A 21,065-nucleotide genomic window follows, 5' to 3' on the forward strand; every position below is an offset into this window, starting at 1 on the left:
TACAGGCAAAAGGAAATGCGAGTTTGAATTACAAATTGTTCATGGAATTTCACAAAAATGTAATCACAATTATGAGCAGTGGTACTTCGGTGGGGTAAGCAGGTAATTTAAAAGCTTTAAATGGCTAAATCACGTCACAGCTCAACTAAAATATGTAAATATCATATAATTGTTTTTAAGGATAATAATTTAAAAGACCCACTAATGACCATTACCGTGGAATTAAATATTAACGACATAATTACCACGCCTGGCAAACGGGTAATTACAGTTCTCTTTACTAAGGACCAGTAGATTAATAATTATTACTGACACAGTCAGATGAGTGAAGTCGACATCTTAGGAAACTTGTCAAAATATAGAGAATGTGTGGAGACGATATCGATGTTAACATTTCAAAAAAGCTTACAAAAATAAAAACTTTTTAATTTTGAGTACTCATTAAACGTAGTTCTACAATTCCCCTTGGCCTAGACAGAGCTAGACACAGGGTGCTTATCTTGACTGAGGGTTGTTTGCGACGGTGGTGGTTATTATCTAGCCACGCACATGTTTAACTTTCTCCAATTTACCTCCACAAATTGATGTGTCATGCAACCAGAATATTTTTCTCTAGCTTGTTTAGCCTTAGTCTCACGATTCTAGCTCGCATTTGACCGATTTTTTTCTTTTTACGATACAACTGTCTTTGCTGTTCATATCGAGTAGCTACCCCACACCGGTCGTTAGTCCATTGACCGCTACAAAAATTCAAAAACAAAGTTACGTGTTGTTAAGTTAGAATAGTGGTAAGTTGCAACCATTATCTAACACTTCAGTTTACAACAACACTTCTACTAAGCACTCACTTATTGAGATGCATATCATGTTAAAAGCCATAGTTGTTACTCTGTTATCTAGCTGATACTAGCATATTCTACAGAGTTCTAAAGAATAATAATTACGACATTTATCTTTACTCACTTTAACGGTTCATTGTGCGACATTACGTATTATGTTATGTACTTCGAGTGTTATTAGAAAAATGTTATTGTAAATTCCAATTCATTCTCTAATAATATTTATGAGATGTCTATTTAAACAAATGAAGAAACACGATGGAAATACATTGTTTCCAATGAGAACTTTTAAAAAATCTGAAACAAACGCTATGATATTGCTTGCGTAAAGGATTTATGTGGCTTTTAAATTTCTTGTCAGCCATAGTTTACTAATTGTGTAGGTATATTTTTTACAATATCTTCCTTTTTCGACTCCAATACTTACAACAAGCATTTCTGAAAAGCACAAATGCTTAGTCTACGCCGGGATTGCATAATGACCTGATTGAGACTATGATTGAGTAGTGTATCACACTAATATCTTAAATGCGAAAGAAAGTGTGTATTTCTGTGGCCTCTTCACGTTTAAACGTCTGGACCAATTTTCAAAATTTGGTAACCTTGTTAGAGATAGACACCTTGGATTGCACACACAAGCTACTTTTCTCCGACTACGTTAAATGAGGGTAATATTTTCTCCGCTATAAAAAATATCTAATCCAGCTAAAACAAAAAAGCGAGCAACAACTAGGGGTAAATAATAAAAAGAGTAAATCATAGAATTTGAGAAGTTGTTATTTTTGCAGCACTGAACCACAACATTTATTTCACTGACATTAGAGACTTGTCTGTTAACATTGATATATGATATTATGTACATAATAAAGGTTTTACTTAGAGTTAGACAAACATAATAATAACTACATTAAGCTGTATACATATTCAAAAATACAATAGTCGCACGCCGTGTTGATTGATCGAAAATTGTGAAGTACTTCATCAAACCAGTCGTAGGAATATGGCGTACGTAAAACTGATGGTAAAACTTTGGATGTAGCTGAACAGTTAATTATTTCTCTACTGAATGCATTGATGTTTTCTGGAACAACCAGTTGCAGAAGGTTTGGAAGGTCTTCCTCGGCCCTGACCTGCGAGGAAAAGCTGGTATGATGATTCTACGTGTAGATAGATCTAAGTTCCCTCTTATAAGGATTGGATGATGTAAATGACTGATCAAATTGATAACATGGAAAATATAATCTTGAAAATATGATTTTCTGACGCAGATGGTAATTTTAAAGCCTACGATAGTAGTTTATGTATTAACCAGGAGGAATAGCACCTCTAGACAGAAATCTCATCTAAATTAGTCGAATTTTTTTGGTGTGAAGAAGCAACAAACATTATACAAACACTCGTAAACTTCCGGTTTTATAATATTAATATGATTTATTATTTTACTTAACATAAATTTATATTTCTTTTGTTGAAGTAAATCAAAAACATACTCAAATATTATTTTATTAGTTTCGTGGACATAAAGAGGTTTTACAGCCTTCAGAAAGGTGTCTTTGTTTAATCGACTAACATCATGAAACTGAAAAGAACGTATCGTTAACTAAACTAGTCGTAATTTACAACATGTTAGTATCCACAAATAACGTATTGGGTATTACGTGTGATGTTCCATCCGTGTTATATAACGAATGTTTTCAGTGAACTGACCTACTGAACATACACCGTAACCTCGCAAAGTCGCGACGAACCCAGGGCCGTGATCAGATTATTTAAACAATTTTTATGACCAAAAATAAATATTTGGATAAGTTCCTACAGACAACTGGTTTAGTTGACCTTTTCTAAAATTATTTACGACCTTTCTGGAATTAGGTCGTTTTTATCTTTTGTAAGATATCTATTCTTTGGATTTTAGGGATAAACTTGTATGAAAACAAAACAACAATAGGTTTCCTTGGAGCACATCGGTAAAATTTCTACTTTCAAAAGTTTTCTTTTAGTATTATTTAAAAATAAATAAACATACAATAAACACTGTGTAACGATGCTGAAAGCCGAGATTCACTGAATTCGTTCTCGGGAAAGATATTAAAATTTTACGCTCAATATGAAGTTACTGAAAAGTTTTGAATCGTACCTCGCTACCTGTTCGTAACAACTTTAAATGGATCTACCTTGTCAAAATGAGCGGGAAGAGCTAACTATGGGTGGGACTATTCATTGGGCGACGGTCCCTCGCGATACAGGCAATAACTGAATGAATTGATGACAGTTGACATGCAAAATTCACATATTGTCAAAGAGGTCGTATTCCATTTTGATATTTATGGCTTTGTTTTAAGAGCTAGGATAAAGCATCGAATGTGCAGATACGTTCGCAGCAGTGTGCTCCCCCCACGGCGCAGGCGCGAGCAGATGCGCGCGCATATATTCCCCAGCACTACGGGCGACCACCAGTCAATCGTCAGATCGCTTAGCGAAGCGATCGAAACAGTTGAGCGTTCCATATTACACTCGAACAACACTACGCACGTTCGCGCGCGTTACACAGCTATCGCGGCAACGGATTCGTGACAAGGTATTGTAAATAATTTATTTTTCAATGAGAAGGGCTATAGAATATTTTTTTGAAAATATCGGAGTGCGTTCGGTGTTGTGTATAATTGATTTGTCGGGTGGATCGTCGTGCCCGTGCCGGGTGTGGAAACTCCCCGGCGACCTCAAGCACGTGCCGGCGGAGTGCACGCGCCGCTCGACCACCACCATCCGGCTGCAATGCGAATTGCATCAGCTCCGACAAAATATTTGTAGTTGACACCAAATGCGCTCGCGGTACCTGCTTTGCGAACTTTATATGGCGAAATTACTAAAGCACGCTCAGTCGAACTGTCTCAAAATTTATATAACTTTTCTGGTCACGTAACTTAAACTTGAGTTAAATGCACTTTATTACCTTTGCACTTAAATAAAGTTCTTTATTTGTAACTTGTCCGGTCGTAAAAAGTTTTAACCTTAAACTTACTTGGTTGCGTTAATATTTGTAAGAGAAAACTGGCCCAATGTAACCGGTACGACAACTGAATCTTGTTACTTAAGTACAACATAATTTCACTTGCCAAACTTTTAAAATATAAAGTAAGGCACAATTTCGTTTTACTTAAAAGTTGATTAAAAGCCGTCGTAAAAATAAAGCAGACCTACATTTTACGGAGATAAATATTCATGAACTTGGAGTTACTGTGTCGGTATTATTATGCAGGGGAACAATGTAAACATTACTGCCATTGAGTCATTGTGCGGAGGAAGAAATACGAACTGCTGTCAGCTCTGTCGGTAGGCTCGGGCAACTTGTTCCCTGATACTTATAAAATAAGGCTTTATGATTTTTTTGTTTGCATGGCAATAACTATTATAAGATTGAAATAAAAACACAAGTTGTATCAGCTGATAACGTTTCGATGTAGCCATGTAGGCGGTCAAAGTTTAACGAAAAATATTCAACCCGTAACATCTTTCTCTCTACCAATCTTGATTGATGAATAATTAAAAGTGAACTACAATTTGGCACAATTCACATATGCTCATACTGTTAGAAAACGTAAGCGAAATGTGTAAAAATAGAAGCGCTTGCATTTGGCATATGCTGAATTCAAATAAATATACTTATACTTAAATCGTTTTAGGAATTTGAAGAACGATTACCTTTTATAGTATGGATAGATTAATAAAAACGTGTCTAATATCTATGCGTATAAATTATATCGATCGCTGTAGTTACGAAATAGTAGTGTACTTAAAGTATATAATATTTTTGTTAGAGACAATTCGCGTCTATAAATAAATAAAATCTTCCTTGAAAGGTAGCTTTAGTCGAGACGCCGCGTTAAGCTGTTTCGTAATCCCATAAGAAGCTTAGTTCATAGAAACCCGCGAGTCTTGAAACCCGTACCGTTTCAGCGCAGTTTAATATAAGAATTTGGAATAGTAATAAAATGTTTTAAAGCGTTTACACGCACCAGATGCGGCTCGCTGCGTGTTTGATACGAGAGGTCACTCACACTCACACACGACCGGCGGCGCACGGCCGCTGTACGGGAACTCCCGAATAATAAAACAAACACAAAGAAATTATGAATCACCACGTCCTTCATCGTGAAGGTAAACAAACCAGGTTATTTTGAACCCAAAACCTTCAATCGATCGTTTTAGTTCTATTATTAGAGGCAAACGAGCATAGAATTTGGATCATCCGGCTTTTACCTGGCTGGAAATATTATAACTACGAAACTTTCGAATACTGCTGGTAAAAGAAATATTTTGGATATAAATTTCACTGTGGTTTTTAATGTGTGCTAAGGAATGTTCTATCTACATAAGTAGCTAAATCGTTCAAAATACCCGAATTTGAGTGATTGTCCTGCACAAAGCAAAAGTACGTTGACTCTTTGCCCCGACGTAAAATAGGTCAGTGATGATAAATAAACGATGCACATTGCCAACGAGAAAAACCCTCATTAATGTTACGTTACTAGAAACAATGGTTGAGCACTTTTATCTTTTAGTAACAATACGTTATTATAGATTCAGTTTATTTCAAAAGAAGAGAATAGGAGAAAACTAACTTGCATAGTTGTAATACAGGATATTTCCAAAACTTGATTTTTTTCCTTAGTAATTAACTTCAATTGCATAGCATGCGCAATATCATACGATTTAGTGTCAATAACATTTTAAACAATAATCGTGTTGTGTTCCTTTGTCACAAGTTCCGTCCGGAGAATAAATAACTTTGTTATGAACGTTGCCTGTAAATGACCTACTGCGGTAATGCAGAGCAAAGGCCTCAACATGAGAACGAGTATTAATCACCACGCTCGATCTTGTGGGTTCTCGTTCCAGATACAAAACATCCAAGTTTCCTCATGATATTTTCCTTTACTCATAACTCAATGTTGCTTGTAATTTTATGTTCTATTTGTGTATACGCCCTTAGCTACACATAAGGACTTAAAATTAAATCTAATCGAATGACTGATTAAGTGACAGTTTTAAATAATTACAATTAGTTTTATCGTAATTAATCATTGATTAATCCGCAATTGTATTTCAATTTATTCGCTTCGAGACAAGGCTTTGTATATAGATTTGTTACTATAAGGCATTATAGGTATTAGATTTGTTTTTTAATTTTTATATTTTAAAAATGTTGTTAAGACAGTAAGTAAAGAGTTTAAACGATTAGCTCCCGGTCCTGAAACCAAAAAATACTTTTTAGATCCTCTGGTTGGCAACATAAGTTTATAACTTTTTCAACATTGCTAACGTAAATAACCATTTGGCAACTACTGATTTTAAATTGATCGGCGACTGAAAAACCGGAGGTTCTTATAGGACTATTGATTGACTGCCTAATCTGCAGATTGTTTATTCATGCCCTAATCTAAAGTATCGCAGACTGTGCGCTGACCGCGCACAAAACATGACTTTGTACAAAAATCCGGGATCAATCACACGAGGAGCCTTATCTAGAAAGAGCTTACAAGCGATATCTTTTATCTTTAATACTATAATACACACTTATCTGTCTCTGTCGGTATGATCAATATTTTTATTTTAAAACTGCCAGTTTATTAAAATAATGCCTGTGACATTGAATGCAGTAAATTCCACTTAGCACATTAAACGAGTGCAGAAAAGCCCGCACTAAACATTCCTGTTAAATAACATTCCGGGCAGTTTTTCATGAGGGCAGCAAAAAGTATCAATTTAAAGTGCAAGGCAATTACAACAGTAACTCAATAGTCGGTAGACTTCCGGTAACATTTTGCGTCGCTCCTATTTACCGTAACCTCGAGTTTAGAATTATATTTTCATAAATAATAAAGGTAAACAAATCGGAAACCTTGAGGCGGCGGTTTGTTAAAAGTATTCGTGCATTGGATAGGTTGTCAGTTGTGAAAACAGCGGGCTGTTTGATGCGTTATCGTTCATTCGTGGTGCCGTCGAGTGGCACTAGTAGATGTGAATCTTATCGGTGAGTCCACCCGCGTCGATGCTCCCTTGACCCGAAAACAAAAATGATGCTTATTGCGTAAATAGTGATTAGTGTAACACAGTAACACATAACACCTTCCATATTGATAATCAAGCCATAATTTACGCTGTGGATGTAAAACCGTTCACAACGTTATTTGTCAAGAATTTCTGCAATACAGGCCTGCGTGTTTTACGATCTCATCTGTTTACCAATCAAGAGGTATCCATGCGTTGATACATGTTTTATTAGTACTTGGCGATATGCTTATACCAAAAATTTGCCAATAAAAGGTATTGTAATTAGTAACAAATTGGGTTAACTTACGACCGTCTGCGTATTATTGTTTATTGTGTGGGTAGAGTGGAAGGTATTGCGGTTATTAAATAAAACGTAAACGCAATTAATGCTAACGATGTTAGGTACGATCAAAGCACGTAGTTTAATATAACGTAATAGAAATAAAATAATGGTAATGCGATTTAAATAAGTTAATAATTTAAATGTTTTTTTCTTTCGTGTCGCTCTAGAAGTTTTGAAGCAAATATAAGTACTTAGATAATTTATTTTTCGGCCATTCATTATGACGCAATATTTACTGGATAACCGTAGACTATATTCGATCTTTCTAGGATAAGGCAATCAATCGGCTGACTACAGTACTTATTTGGTATTACCCATTATTGTTAATGAAATGTTGCTAAAGCTGTCGTATGTTTGCGCTCATGTCACTACATTAGGCAACACAACGATCGATTGGCTTGGGAAGTTCGGCGTAGTAAGTCCAGGTCAAGACCGTTTGGGTGTCTCTCATAACAGATATTACCAGTTTTTGTTAACGAAAAAACAAGGCGTGTCACACAACGACCTATTTTAATTATGATAATAAGTATAACCAACTTGACTCCTCTAAATAAAAATAACCGACTGGTTTTCTGAAAGGCCACAAATTATGAGCAAAAATATAGGAAAATTTATTTGGCCTTTTTGAAGATAATTGCATTGAATAATAAGTAGCTAGTAACGTTTTATATTAAAAATTCCCACCGTGGTATTGTCTAGGACAGTCGGGCCTGTGGCTTATAAATTTATAAATAAACTTCCGAGCATCAGCGGTGACGGCGAAGTGCAACATCATGCTCTTAATGCAGCTCACAGAGATACATCACTCTTGTATTTATAAACACCGCGTTACGACTCTTACGACCGGTTTAGAGGCGAATGCGTGGGGATCATTTATAATGTTTGTCAACAAAGAATTAAAAAGAAAACAATCATTTATTATTTCAAAAAACTGATTTAAAATAGTAGTTCATTTCATACATAGCTGAAACAGTGATAATTAATTACCCTATTAAATCACGGACCCGCCTTCATGTGTTATTTTGTTAATGGAAACAGGTTTTGTTGAATCTATTTCTCGCTACGGCTTCATTCACGCATAATATTTTTTTGCCACACATGTTATAAATATAAACACGTTCTAAATAGTAGGACCGCAGTCACCCGTCTCGGTAAGCGAGTCGAGCATCATCTAAACACTCCGCAGACAGCGCGCAAACACGAGCGTGGTGCGTGAATACCACACGAGTATTTAACGGCAAGGCCAAGGACTAGAAGACTACTGTAATATATGCTAAACATAACCCACGCCGGTACATCATACGCTGAGTAATGCTAGGATCCGAAGCAGCCTTTGTCCCTTCGTTACCGGCTACTTACGTATGGGAATCACACCGCTACCCAACGTGACTCCCCCGTAGGCTCCATCGGAGAACAACAATACTAATGAACTGCCACTAATCAGTCAAATGTCACGCTCAGAATCGCGATCCATTGTAATTTATAATGCAAGCATGGATAGCATACTAACGACAAGAAACGCAAGTAAACATTAGTAACTTCTAATGCGGCAAAAATTTAATAAATTGCTATCGCCTTGTGAAGGCTCTCGTAAATGATAATTGCGTCACTCCAGTTAACTTCGCATCGCATAATACAAATGAGCCATTAACCCACATAGATATATTAATACATTATTAATGTCAACACTTGATAACGAGATATGATACAAAGCGCGTGAAACGAAAACAATGATATAGGCTCGTATGCGCTGTTAATTAATTCTGAAAATGGAGACAATAAATTGTTCAATGTTTTATAAATATAGTGCAATGGCCTTCAGAAAGTTTAGTAAAGTTTGATTTCATAGGAAATGTCCTTCTCGAAGTACGTCGACAAATGTGAATAAAACCGTGTAATTAAAATCTTATATGTATTTATATTCGATTCCCTATTAACAGTTTAATGCATTTTAGTAGTTGCATATACGATTACCTCATTCGATCATAATTACCTCGAGAAACCTTGTTCATTAGTAGCATTTCTATAAATATAAATTGTTGGAGTAGTTGGCATGTTACAAATGCTATTGAATTACTATCGCGCCATTGTAATATATGTGACACGACACCTATAAAGGGCTATTTATTTACTCTAACAATTAATTATTACCTATTGCTATTATGATGGTTTATTTCCCTGAAATGTGCCCCACTTGTCGCTTGTTAATTGTTGTTTGTTATTACGGAAACCTTGGATTAGACTTTGTTTTGATTATCGGTAAAATTTAAAAAAAAACTCCATTCTCAACAAACAACTGCGTATGTTTGAAAATCGGTATCATAATAAATGAGTCATACAAAGTTTCAATCAGTTAAAAACATCTACGACACATTTAATTACAATTCTTGACAAGTCAAAACATTTACACAAGAGTCGTATGGTTTTACCAATTCTCAATCTAAAAATGTGCGCTAGTTATTGTTCCACACCCGACGAATTACTTGGAAGTACAAAAAACCGTAATTATCGAACATTCTGTTCAATAAAGACATAATGACGGTCATGTCTAGCCCCGGGGTGAAAACTCAACAATTGTACGCCTATAGCTGTTACAGATATGAATATTGATCGCGTTAACTTGAATACGTTTATACGAAGGTAAACAACCAGGAGGAAATGTTGCTCTTTGTTTATGCTTCCAGAATTGTGTTTTATTTATTAAAAGATGTTTTAATAAAACCAGTATCATCCAATAAATTATAAGCCCTGATTTATTGTTAGAGAAGCAATCTCTAACAATAAATCAGGGCTACAATGTATATTTAATTCTATTGCCCTAACAACACCAGTAGTGGATTTGAAATAGCGAGCGCTAAGAATTTTCCGCACAAGCAGGAATTTTCCTAGATTTGCCAATGGCTATTCGTTCTCAGCATTCAAATCCGCAGTTTATTTGCTTACATACGTACATTCTGACGCGGTATCTTAATGTGTAGTAGAGTATTCAACCGTGCAGCGAGTAAGACTGGGCAGGCATACGCGGCGGCCGTCGTCACCGCCGTTTGGGCCACGCGCCAATCGATTTCGTGAAATTGCCGTCGTTATATGTCAAGGGTCTGTTTATTTTATTGACGTACAGGTAACAGTCACTCAGTGAAACAGCTCAACCAATAAGTTATTTCCACTGTGACTGGACGTATTTGATTTAAAGCCCGTTGTTTTTAAAACAGTTGCGTCCTATTGTGTTGTTTAAAACGTAATGTGTAGTGAATACTCATTTATAAAACAGCCACTATTTAAATAATTCAGCTACTTATGTGTGTCATTGAGGAATCCCGCTCGCTTTATGAATATGCGTGATATTTGGAATCCGGAAAACTCAAAATGGTTCTGAGCTTATCATTGATGCTATTAAAAGCTCAACGGAACTAAATTAAATCAGCTCATCTGTAGACCGGAAACCAACGAGGTTCGTATATAATAAATTTATTAAGTCGACGCTATTACGGAAAACCCTCTCCATAGCGGCTTTTCATTGAATCCTTTATGAATCCAATTGAAAATCCATCTGAATACGCATTCTCGTGTGAAATAGATCGAGTTATTTAGTGAATCGACTTTAGGCCAACGTATATTCATACAAACGTACTCATAGCACCTATAAAACATCGCAATTATATGAAGCAGTAGTGTTTTAGGATGTAGCCCGTAGGAACTCATTAAGTATTCTCTCAAAATGTCAAGGGAAATATGCAAATACAGAAGCTTTGTTACGACTTCTTAAATAGGTAAATTACTGCTATGAGCGACTCTTAATCCCGCTGATTCTAATGAGGAGAATTAAATGAAAACGAAAAGACATGATTGTCTACTCATTTTATTGTCTTGATTAGATGTAAAAAAACTGCTTGCTATTAATAAATTAAACACGTAAATAACATATATGCTAAGTCATGACGTCGGAAAAAAATCGACGTATCGATTTAACGGAATAATTAACTAAAATATGTTTATTTTTTATGTGTTTCGAGAACTCTTATATTTGTATTTTAAAGAACTTATTATCATAATCGAGAGCGAATCAACGATATTGTTAATGATTTGAGCGACTGCTTCAGAAAGTAAAAGTGTAATTCATCTTGTCCAATTATCTTTGCAATTCAGTCGCTCGAAACTCTTACGTTATAGATCGAGTTTGTAGACCAGATACATTTTTTCAAGAAATCTTCCTATAATCAAGAAGTTATTGAGCTTAGCTGTCGTTCCTGATAATCGATTAATCGAAGATATCGATGATATTAATCGAAATGTCATGTTTAAAATAGTAAAATAAATAGGTAGATGTAGTTTAACCCTAGAAAGATAATCATATTGTGACGTACGTTAAAGATAATCATGCGTAAAATTGACGCATGTGTTTTATCGGTCTGTATATCGAGGTTTATTTATTAATTTGAATAGATATTAAGTTTTATTATATTTACACTTACATACTAATAATAAATTCAACAAACTATTTATTTATGTTTATTTATTTATTAAAAAAAAACAAAAACTCAAAATTTCTTCTATAAAGTAACAAAACTTTTAAACATTCTCTCTTTTACAAAAATAAACTTATTTTGTACTTTAAAAACAGTCATGTTGTATTATAAAATAAGTAATTAGCTTAACTTATACATAATAGAAACAAATTATACTTATTAGTCAGTCAGAAACAACTTTGGCACATATCAATATTATGCTCTCGACAAATAACTTTTTTGCATTTTTTGCACGATGCATTTGCCTTTCGCCTTATTTTAGAGGGGCAGTAAGTACAGTAAGTACGTTTTTTCGTTACTGGCTCTTCAGTACTGTCATCTGATGTACCAGGCACTTCATTTGGCAAAATATTAGAGATATTATCGCGCAAATATCTCTTCAAAGTAGGAGCTTCTAAACGCTTACGCATAAACGATGACGTCAGGCTCATGTAAAGGTTTCTCATAAATTTTTTGCGACTTTGAACCTTTTCTCCCTTGCTACTGACATTATGGCTGTATATAATAAAAGAATTTATGCAGGCAATGTTTATCATTCCGTACAATAATGCCATAGGCCACCTATTCGTCTTCCTACTGCAGGTCATCACAGAACACATTTGGTCTAGCGTGTCCACTCCGCCTTTAGTTTGATTATAATACATAACCATTTGCGGTTTACCGGTACTTTCGTTGATAGAAGCATCCTCATCACAAGATGATAATAAGTATACCATCTTAGCTGGCTTCGGTTTATATGAGACGAGAGTAAGGGGTCCGTCAAAACAAAACATCGATGTTCCCACTGGCCTGGAGCGACTGTTTTTCAGTACTTCCGGTATCTCGCGTTTGTTTGATCGCACGGTTCCCACAATGGTTAACTTATACGGTTCTTGTAGTAAGTTTTTTGCCAAAGGGATTGAGGTGAACCAATTGTCACACGTAATATTACGACAACTACCGTGCACAGGCTTTGATAACTCCTTCACGTAGTATTCACCGAGTGGTACTCCGTTGGTCTGTGTTCCTCTTCCCAAATAAGGCATTCCATTTATCATATACTTTGTACCACTGTCACACATCATGAGGATTTTTATTCCATACTTACTTGGCTTGTTTGGGATATACATCCTAAACGGACACCGTCCTCTAAAACCAAGTAACTGTTCATCTATGGTCAAATGAGCCCCTGGAGTGTAATTTTGTATGCACTGATGGATAAAGAGATCCCATATTTTTCTAACAGGAGTAAATACATCGTTTTCTCGAAGTGTGGGCCGTATACTTTTGTCATCCATTCTAAGACATCGTATCAAAAAATCAAAACGATCACGACTCATTACAGAGACGTACACCATTGACAAAGATCGATCAAAGAGGTCATCTGTGGACATGTGGTTATCTTTTCTCACTGCTGTCATTACCAGAATACCAAAGAAAGCATAGATTTCATCTTCATTCGTGTCACGAAATGTAGCACCTGTCATAGATTCCCGACGTTTCAATGATATCTCAGCATTTGTCCATTTTACAATTTCCGAAATTATCTCATCAGTAAAAAATAGTTTGAAGCATAAAAGTGGGTCATATATATTGCGGCACATACGCGTCGGACCTCTTTGAGATCTGACAATGTTCAGTGCAGAGACTCGGCTACGCCTCGTGGACTTTGAAGTTGACCAACAATGTTTATTCTTACCTCTAATAGTCCTCTGTGGCAAGGTCAAGATTTTGTTAGAAGCCAATGAAGAACCTGGTTGTTCAATAACATTTTGTTCGTCTAATATTTCACTACCGCTTGACGTTGGCTGCACTTCATGTACCTCATCTATAAACGCTTCTTCTGTATCGCTCTGGACGTCATCTTCACTTACGTGATCTGATATTTCACTGTCAGAATCCTCACCAACAAGCTCGTCATCGCTTTGCAGAAGAGCAGAGAGGATATGCTCATCGTCTAAAGAACTACCCATTTTATTATATATTAGTCACGATATCTATAACAAGAAAATATATATATAATAAGTTATCACGTAAGTAGAACATGAAATAACAATATAATTATCGTATGAGTTAAATCTTAAAAGTCACGTAAAAGATAATCATGCGTCATTTTGACTCACGCGGTCGTTATAGTTCAAAATCAGTGACACTTACCGCATTGACAAGCACGCCTCACGGGAGCTCCAAGCGGCGACTGAGATGTCCTAAACGCACAGCGACGGATTCGCGCTATTTAGAAAGAGAGAGCAATATTTCAAGAATGCATGCGTCAATTTTACGCAGACTATCTTTCTAGGGTTAAGTAAAATTCATGGGTAACAAAGAATCAAAGTTTTCCTCTCCATATTGGTATGGACTATGTAAGAACAGCTGATTTATTATCCGTTTGGTTACGATTGTATGCGGCTTCAATGTCTATTAGGTTGGCATTTTAACCACATAGTTGCAACTTAATCAAGTGGCTTGGCGAGGTAACGAGTTCTTGCGAACGCCAAGGAATTTTCCTTAAAAAGATAACATTTATTTGAAAAACACAATAACAAAGCGCTTCTACCTTTGTTAGTTTTAGATGTTATTACTTTTATTATAATTCAGAGACAAATTCCATTCGTATATTATTCGCCAATTTAAATTAAAATAATAACGGAAAAAAACATTTTTGTATTTTTATTTGTGCGATTCTGTAATGGCCGAGCAGATATCCAGATTATGTTAATCGTAACATTTATATTAAAAGTTTCTTCCTACATTACTAACATTTTTCTGTATTGTTACAGGTTTAAAAGAGTTCGAAAGAAGTTAAGATGGCGGATAATTCACATTCTAAAATTGAAGGTAAGAACGTCGTTTTTCTTCGATTCAAATAATAATTTGGGGCAGTGGTTGTCCATCATATTAAAACATTTTGTAACCTAATAAAAAGTATAATGATGAAGGTTTATAAACAAAGCATAGATAATAAGTTACTAAAACTCGAACCATCAGTGTTTCTGTCAAAATTGAATATTTAACAAAATTAAAGTGCTATTATTTTCGTTGATTAATGTTTAAGTTGTTTTTATAATCTACTTTTCATGACTTTGGAACCTTGCTTCGACGTTTTGTTAGACACATTTTAATGTTTTAACTGTGAAACAATATTTTACTTGTTTTATTGTGCGAAAGTTAACTATAAATATTACTCGTTAAATTGTCAAAGTAAGGTCGTACAAAAATGTCAAAAAATGTGAACTTGGTGGTTCGTGAAACAAAAGTGATAGATCACAGAAAACCCGGTATCATGATAATCATATAAAAGAAAATTGTTTAATTGCTTGCGGTATAACTAACACTTTATTTATTCACAGATAACCCGAAGATATTATCGGGCCCGGTGCTAACCAACTCTCCCAATGCGGTTCTGTCGAAGACCCTACTGGGAAGGTACTACGACCTCCCGCTTCCCGAGGACAGGATCCTGGCGACGTACATCTGGATCGATGGAACTGGCGAGCATCTGCGGTGCAAAGACCGCACGCTGAACTTTATCCCTAAAGCCCCGAAAGGTTTGTCACCTCATATCGTAACAAATTATGCGTAACAAAGAGTGTAGTGAATGTGTGCCGCGTCGTCACATTGTTTTCAATCGAGCATTGAATAAATGTATACGTGCCAACGTTGCGCGAAGTTTATTTTTCTTTATAGGGTAAATATGTATGGACGTCAGTCATGATGTACCTAGTCTAGTCATGAAACTCGGTCAGCAGTTATAACTAATTAAAAAACATTCATGATGATACGTGGACTACATGGCTCGTTCGTTGCAACTGTGCCGGTTTTATTACATCCTCATTTACAAGAGTAATTAGCACGGTTTAGGTAAATTGTTTGACCTTCAGCTAGATGAGATGTAATATGAAACAGGTAGCGTTTTTCACTACAAATGTTACATAACAAGAACTCTGAATAATGCTTATGTCTACTTTCCATAGATAATCTGACGCGACTTGTGGATGATATAAATGAGAAACTGTTAAAAACTGCGATAAGTAAATTGGAGGGTGCTTACGCCAGTTTATACTTACCACCGTACTTCTGTCCAAGAGTTCTAGAAAACATTTACAGAATACCATGCACCAATCGCGATGTTACGAATAAGGACCGTTTTGATGAAAACTTGAAAGGTTTCAAAGCAATATTGTCGTCAGCAGTCGTAGAAATGTTACAGTACATTTCATTCAGTAGACCTAGTTCATTTGAAAGTAAATTAAGTATCAATGGTTGTTGTAGTGCTTACGTAACATATAAGTAGGTATATCGTAGGTAGTTGTGTACAATCTGCAGGCAGTGTCTACATTGGCACTAACTTTTAGATTTTATGTACTACAGATCTACCGATTTGGAACTTCGATGGCAGCTCTACTGGACAGTCAGATGGACATAATTCTGATACCTTCTTGTACCCTCGTGCCTTGTACAAAGACCCCTTCAGGCGTGGAAACCACATCCTCGTCATGTGTGATACATATAAGTACAACATGGAGCCAACGGGTATGTACCTATTAAGTGACTGTTTATTTACCAAACCTTAATATATTTGATGACAATAGTGTGACTGTGACCATCAGACGTCTTTAACAGTTTTATCATATGAATAGTGCATTGATTACATCTGCCCTTTATGACGAGTGTGTATATTGAGTTTTATGACCTTTACAAAACTTGGCCGTCATGCGCTGTGCCCGAGGGTTAATGGATACGCAACTTTGCGGTCACGGGCAATTAATAAGCTGGTATCACTTTCAAGCTTAACAGCTGATATTTTTAGACTGATTATCCTTGTGTCCAATAAGTACATAAATGGTAACAACTTAATAAAATGAACTTACATATTAATATAATATATGTTTTTTTTCTACAGAAACCAACCACCGTCTCAAATGCCAGGACGCTTACGACAAGTGTAAGGAGGATGAGCCTTGGTTCGGTATTGAACAGGAGTACATCTTGCTGGACTCTGACTTGCGACCCTTCGGATGGCCCCCAGGCGGCTTCCCCCCACCACAGGGCCCCTACTACTGCGGTGTTGGCGCAAACAAGGTGTTTGCCAGGGACCTGGTTGAGGCTCACTACAGGTAAACATACGATTTTAAATATTTCTATGCTTTAATTTTTTTTTAATCCTGCACCTTATGTCACATTCCTTAATTTATACTTTAAAATATTAGTCATTTATTAATGGACAATAGACAAGTAACTAGGTAATTTATCAATAGGGAATTATTGTTACTTACCAGTTGTTACCTGTTGCAGATGTTGTCTTTTTGCTGGCATTCCCATTTGCGGAACTAATGCTGAGGTCATGCCTTCCCAATGGGAGTTCCAAGTGGGTCCCTCTGTGGGCGTCAACGCTGCCGACGATCTCTGGGTAGCTCGCTACCTGCTGCACAGACTCGCTGAAGAGTACGGTGTCATTGTCAGCTTCGACCCTAAGCCAGTGCAAGACTGGAACGGATCCGGAGCTCACACCAACTTCTCTACCAAGAAGATGCGTGAAGAAAATGGTATTATGTAAGTATCTGAAGATATTCCAGTAATACAGTCATATTATTATCTCGTTTCCAGTCAAGCATGAACAGGGGTTAAGAGTCTTGTGCCCCACCTCTGTCCCACTAACGTCTATAATGAGTCATAAATGAAACAACTAGATAATGGAGTTCGATTTAACAAACTAAACATAGTGTAACCAAAAAATATGTTACACGTAGGTATTTATAAGTAAATTATAATGATGTTATTTGACTTGCAGTGAAATCGAGAAGGCCATCGACAAGCTGTCTAAAGTGCACATGAAGCACATCAGAGTCTACGATCCTCGCGGAGGAAAAGACAATGAGAGGCGGTTGACTGGTCTTCATGAAACAGCCAGTATTAACGACTTCAGCGCCGGTAAGTTTCAGTTTCATTTCGAAAGTTGCTAAGAACTAAGAATGATCTTTCTTGAAGAATATGGACTAAACGTTATATTTTGGCACTAGGTGTCGCTAACCGCGGCAGCAGCATCAGGATACCGCGCTCGGTAGCCGTGGACAAGAAGGGCTACTTGGAGGACCGCCGGCCGGCCTCGAACTGCGACCCGTACGCCGTGGTGGACGCGCTCATGCGCACCTGCATACTCAACGAATAACAGTGGCGCCCCCCGTGCCCGCCCACTCCTGCGACACGTGTCAGCTAGCATCCGCATACAAGTCAATCCGTCTATTAAGTTTGTGCCTCGTTGCCAACGCAAGCTGTGTTTGTATTAACGGTACCTGCACCATATGTGCTTTATAAACCCTCTTCCATTTAGCAATATGTCTAACACAAATAGCAACACCAAGTTTTATATAGAAATTTACCTTATAAAATAGTTATATTCATTAGAGGAGACAAATCGAATAATAAAACATGGCCTAAATGTATTCATTAAAATAGGATATTCAATTTACATTAACTTTACAAACTGAAAACTAATGATAATAATTAAACCGACACGTGATAGAGGTAGTGCGTTTTAAAGGACCATATAAGATATTAATATATTGTATAAGTAGGTAAATATTTCTACGAATATTATGTGATATTTAAAATTTGTTATTTTGATGTTAAATAGTTTAATTGTATACAAATAACCACATATCATTATTTTTAACATATTCATTTATTGCATAGATGAAAATTAGATGTAGAAACGAATAACCTTAATGAGAAAATATGTTGCTTGACATAATATATACTAACAGGAGAATTTTTAATGAATGACCGGGCAATTAATGTTATTGCGTTGAGAATCTACCAATATTATAATGTTACGGCAGTTAGTTATTTATGCAATAACCCAATTGCATATTTAGAGTTTAATGTTACGAGCAACCGCAGAAGCCTTTAAAAAGTTCAAGCACTTAGGAAATATGTCTAAACGTGAACACCATACATCGTGTAGAGCACAAAATATTATATTCCTATTGTCTGAATAAAATTGTTTACGCTATTATATGTATGAGATCTTTAAATTGTTTTGCATGCATCGGAAATTGGTATGAATTAACAAATTGTGAATGTATAAGAAATGTTGTTATATTAAATATGAGATATTATAAAAAATAAAGATACTATGTTGTACTAATATTGTGGTTTTATTAATAGTTCCTTTTAGATATTTCATAGTAATTCCTTACCTTACTACACTTTCCTACGCTTTTCAATTACTTACAGATATTACTGATATTAAAGTTTTGTATTCCGAATCCTTTAGGAAAATGGTTTAAGGTATGAGGACACTCAACATTATGGTAGCTCGATTATTCGTAATAAGTAAAAACATTAAGCAGCTTCATTGCAGAGGAAAAACAATACATTCTTTAACCACACTGTTACTTTCCTAATTTAAATAAACGATATCACCTCGTAAAGAATTGGGTGAAAAAGGTTTTACGCATAACCGAAAACAAGACAGTCACCCATTCATAACCATCAAAAATATACGACGACCTAGCACTTCTATCTATACTTTTCAAGTTTTCACTTAATCTGGCCCTATTCATTTAGAGATTTTATATTTGTTCAGTTACATATTTAAGAAAATAAGAATCTTCATTTTTTATCGTATCACTACAAAACTTGGTTGTACCTACACATATTTAAATAGATTCTCACACTCAAACTTATACTCATAATCTCGCTTAAATAAGATACTGCAATACAAATAGATATACACATTATACACTACATTACTATCACTTTTTCGCACAGAAGCTCAAGCCAAAACTATTTTATTTTCATAGATACACTGTAATTAAACCCGCAAACAGTAAGCGTAACCCTATTTAGGAAGAGAACTGTGAATAGCTTTGGCCAAAAAAAACTGAGTTCTGCGCTGCATCAGGTATTTACATTAATTACCAAATGCCATGAAAGTGTTGTTGACAAGTTGATCTTCAATTTCAAGCTTAATTTATATGCTTGTAAGATTGGGCGTATCCTCAGATAAATGTGAAATTGCTAAGTGTATCCTGATAAATAGTTAAACCCAAAAATATCAGTAACATAGTAACACAAAAAAGTAAATACCCCAATAATCGAAGTAGTCCTCATAGTAGTATCATCCCGGTTAGTTCAAAATACGCGGTCTTTGGCGGTGCCTCTTACCACATTTACTTTAAGTTTTGACACCGGTCTTTTGAGCTCCCTGATTAGACGAGGGTTGACCATAACACTGAAAATGCACCATCCAAAAATTATTTTTTGCTCGACAAAACGAGAACAAAATATCTTCATCTATGGATCAAGCACTAGAAATGAAAGAAGCTTTCGTTGTAATTGTGTTAGCTTTCTGCGTTTTTGGGTAATAGATTGTTCACAAAAAGTTCTGCAAAAATTTCACATAATAATATGTATTCTAAATACAATGCAAATAAGACTATATTGAAATGACATTTTGATCGTCATGAATAAATTCCAATATTTCTAGCACAAAAGTAGATATAGACGATAATAATCTACCGTTTTCTAAAAATATAAAGGTATTGTTTGTTTGCCCTTGTCTCGACTCTATCTTTTAGTATCTATGTGCAAAATAGGTGACGAGTTGGTTATTTTGGTTTGAAAGGTTTAAGAGACTTCTTGGCTACGTTTGGCGGATATCGGTTTAGGTCTTCAAGGTTGTTTGTTAGGTGTGATAGGAATGTTACACGCTCAGGTTACTTACAAGCATATGTGGGATCTTATATTTGAAACACTAATGTCTTCTGGAACCACTGAGCTGTCTGCTGTTAGGGCTCGAAGATAGGAGATGTAATCCTGGACTGCCATTTAGTAAGCCCATCGAGTTAAGGCTCGTTGGATTTGTCTTAACTAGTTCTCTTTATGTTTCTAATTGACGAGAAACTGATGCTGGAAATCTGGAACCTCTGAGCTGGTCTGATGATAGGGCTCGAAGGTAGGAGACGTAACCCTGGTCTCCCTTTTAGTAAAACCATTGAGTTTGGGCTCATAGAATTTGTCTTGATTGGTTTTCTTCATGTTTCTAATAGACGACGACCTAATGCTGGAACTGGTAACTGGCAGATGAAACCCTGAAATGGCGGAATGAAACGGACTTTCCATAATTCAAGTGGTAATTGCGTCCTTTTTTTGGGACGGGCGTTTTTTTTTTTTAATTTAATCTTTTTATTAAGTAAGTAGTTATCAAGCAGGACTATTGGACCTTTTTGGCGAATCATTTCGATTAGAACTGTTTCGCATAACAGTCGGAAGCTAAGCTCCAGGTCCTGCCGTCACGTTCCTTTCGACGCAGATTCCTCA

At 35.9% G+C, this 21,065-nt stretch overlaps 1 protein-coding gene and 1 long non-coding RNA gene across 4 annotated transcripts; one reads left to right on the forward strand and one right to left on the reverse strand.

Moving 5' to 3' along the window:
* Positions 1 to 1,595: 1,595 nt before the first annotated feature.
* LOC113496122 lies at positions 1,596 to 3,215 on the reverse strand. Its single transcript, XR_003400787.1, has 2 exons — positions 3,014 to 3,215; positions 1,596 to 1,969 (listed from the first exon to the last, which is right to left on the reverse strand). It is a non-coding gene; the product is annotated as an uncharacterized LOC113496122 (long non-coding RNA).
* Positions 3,216 to 3,312: 97 nt separating this feature from the next.
* LOC113496121 (glutamine synthetase 2 cytoplasmic-like) lies at positions 3,313 to 18,888 on the forward strand. Of its 3 annotated transcripts, XM_026875242.1 has the most exons (8): positions 3,313 to 3,417; positions 14,522 to 14,579; positions 15,092 to 15,289; positions 16,113 to 16,274; positions 16,645 to 16,858; positions 17,037 to 17,294; positions 17,533 to 17,672; positions 17,762 to 18,888. In XM_026875242.1, the coding sequence occupies exons 2-8, from the start codon at positions 14,549 to 14,551 to the stop codon at positions 17,908 to 17,910; spliced, it is 1,152 nt and encodes a 383-aa protein (XP_026731043.1). In that variant the 5' UTR covers positions 3,313 to 3,417; positions 14,522 to 14,548; the 3' UTR covers positions 17,911 to 18,888. The 3 variants fall into 3 exon arrangements, with proteins under 3 accessions (XP_026731043.1, XP_026731042.1, XP_026731044.1); XM_026875241.1 differs by lacking the exons at positions 3,313 to 3,417; positions 14,522 to 14,579 and adding an exon at positions 14,939 to 15,019; XM_026875243.1 differs by lacking the exons at positions 3,313 to 3,417; positions 14,522 to 14,579; positions 15,092 to 15,289 and adding an exon at positions 15,749 to 15,907.
* The last annotated feature ends 2,177 nt before the right edge of the window (positions 18,889 to 21,065 follow it).

The sequence above is a fragment of the Trichoplusia ni genome, chromosome 7 (assembly GCF_003590095.1).
Source record: "Trichoplusia ni isolate ovarian cell line Hi5 chromosome 7, tn1, whole genome shotgun sequence".
In the NCBI taxonomy this organism is placed as follows: Eukaryota; Metazoa; Arthropoda; class Insecta; order Lepidoptera; family Noctuidae; genus Trichoplusia; species Trichoplusia ni.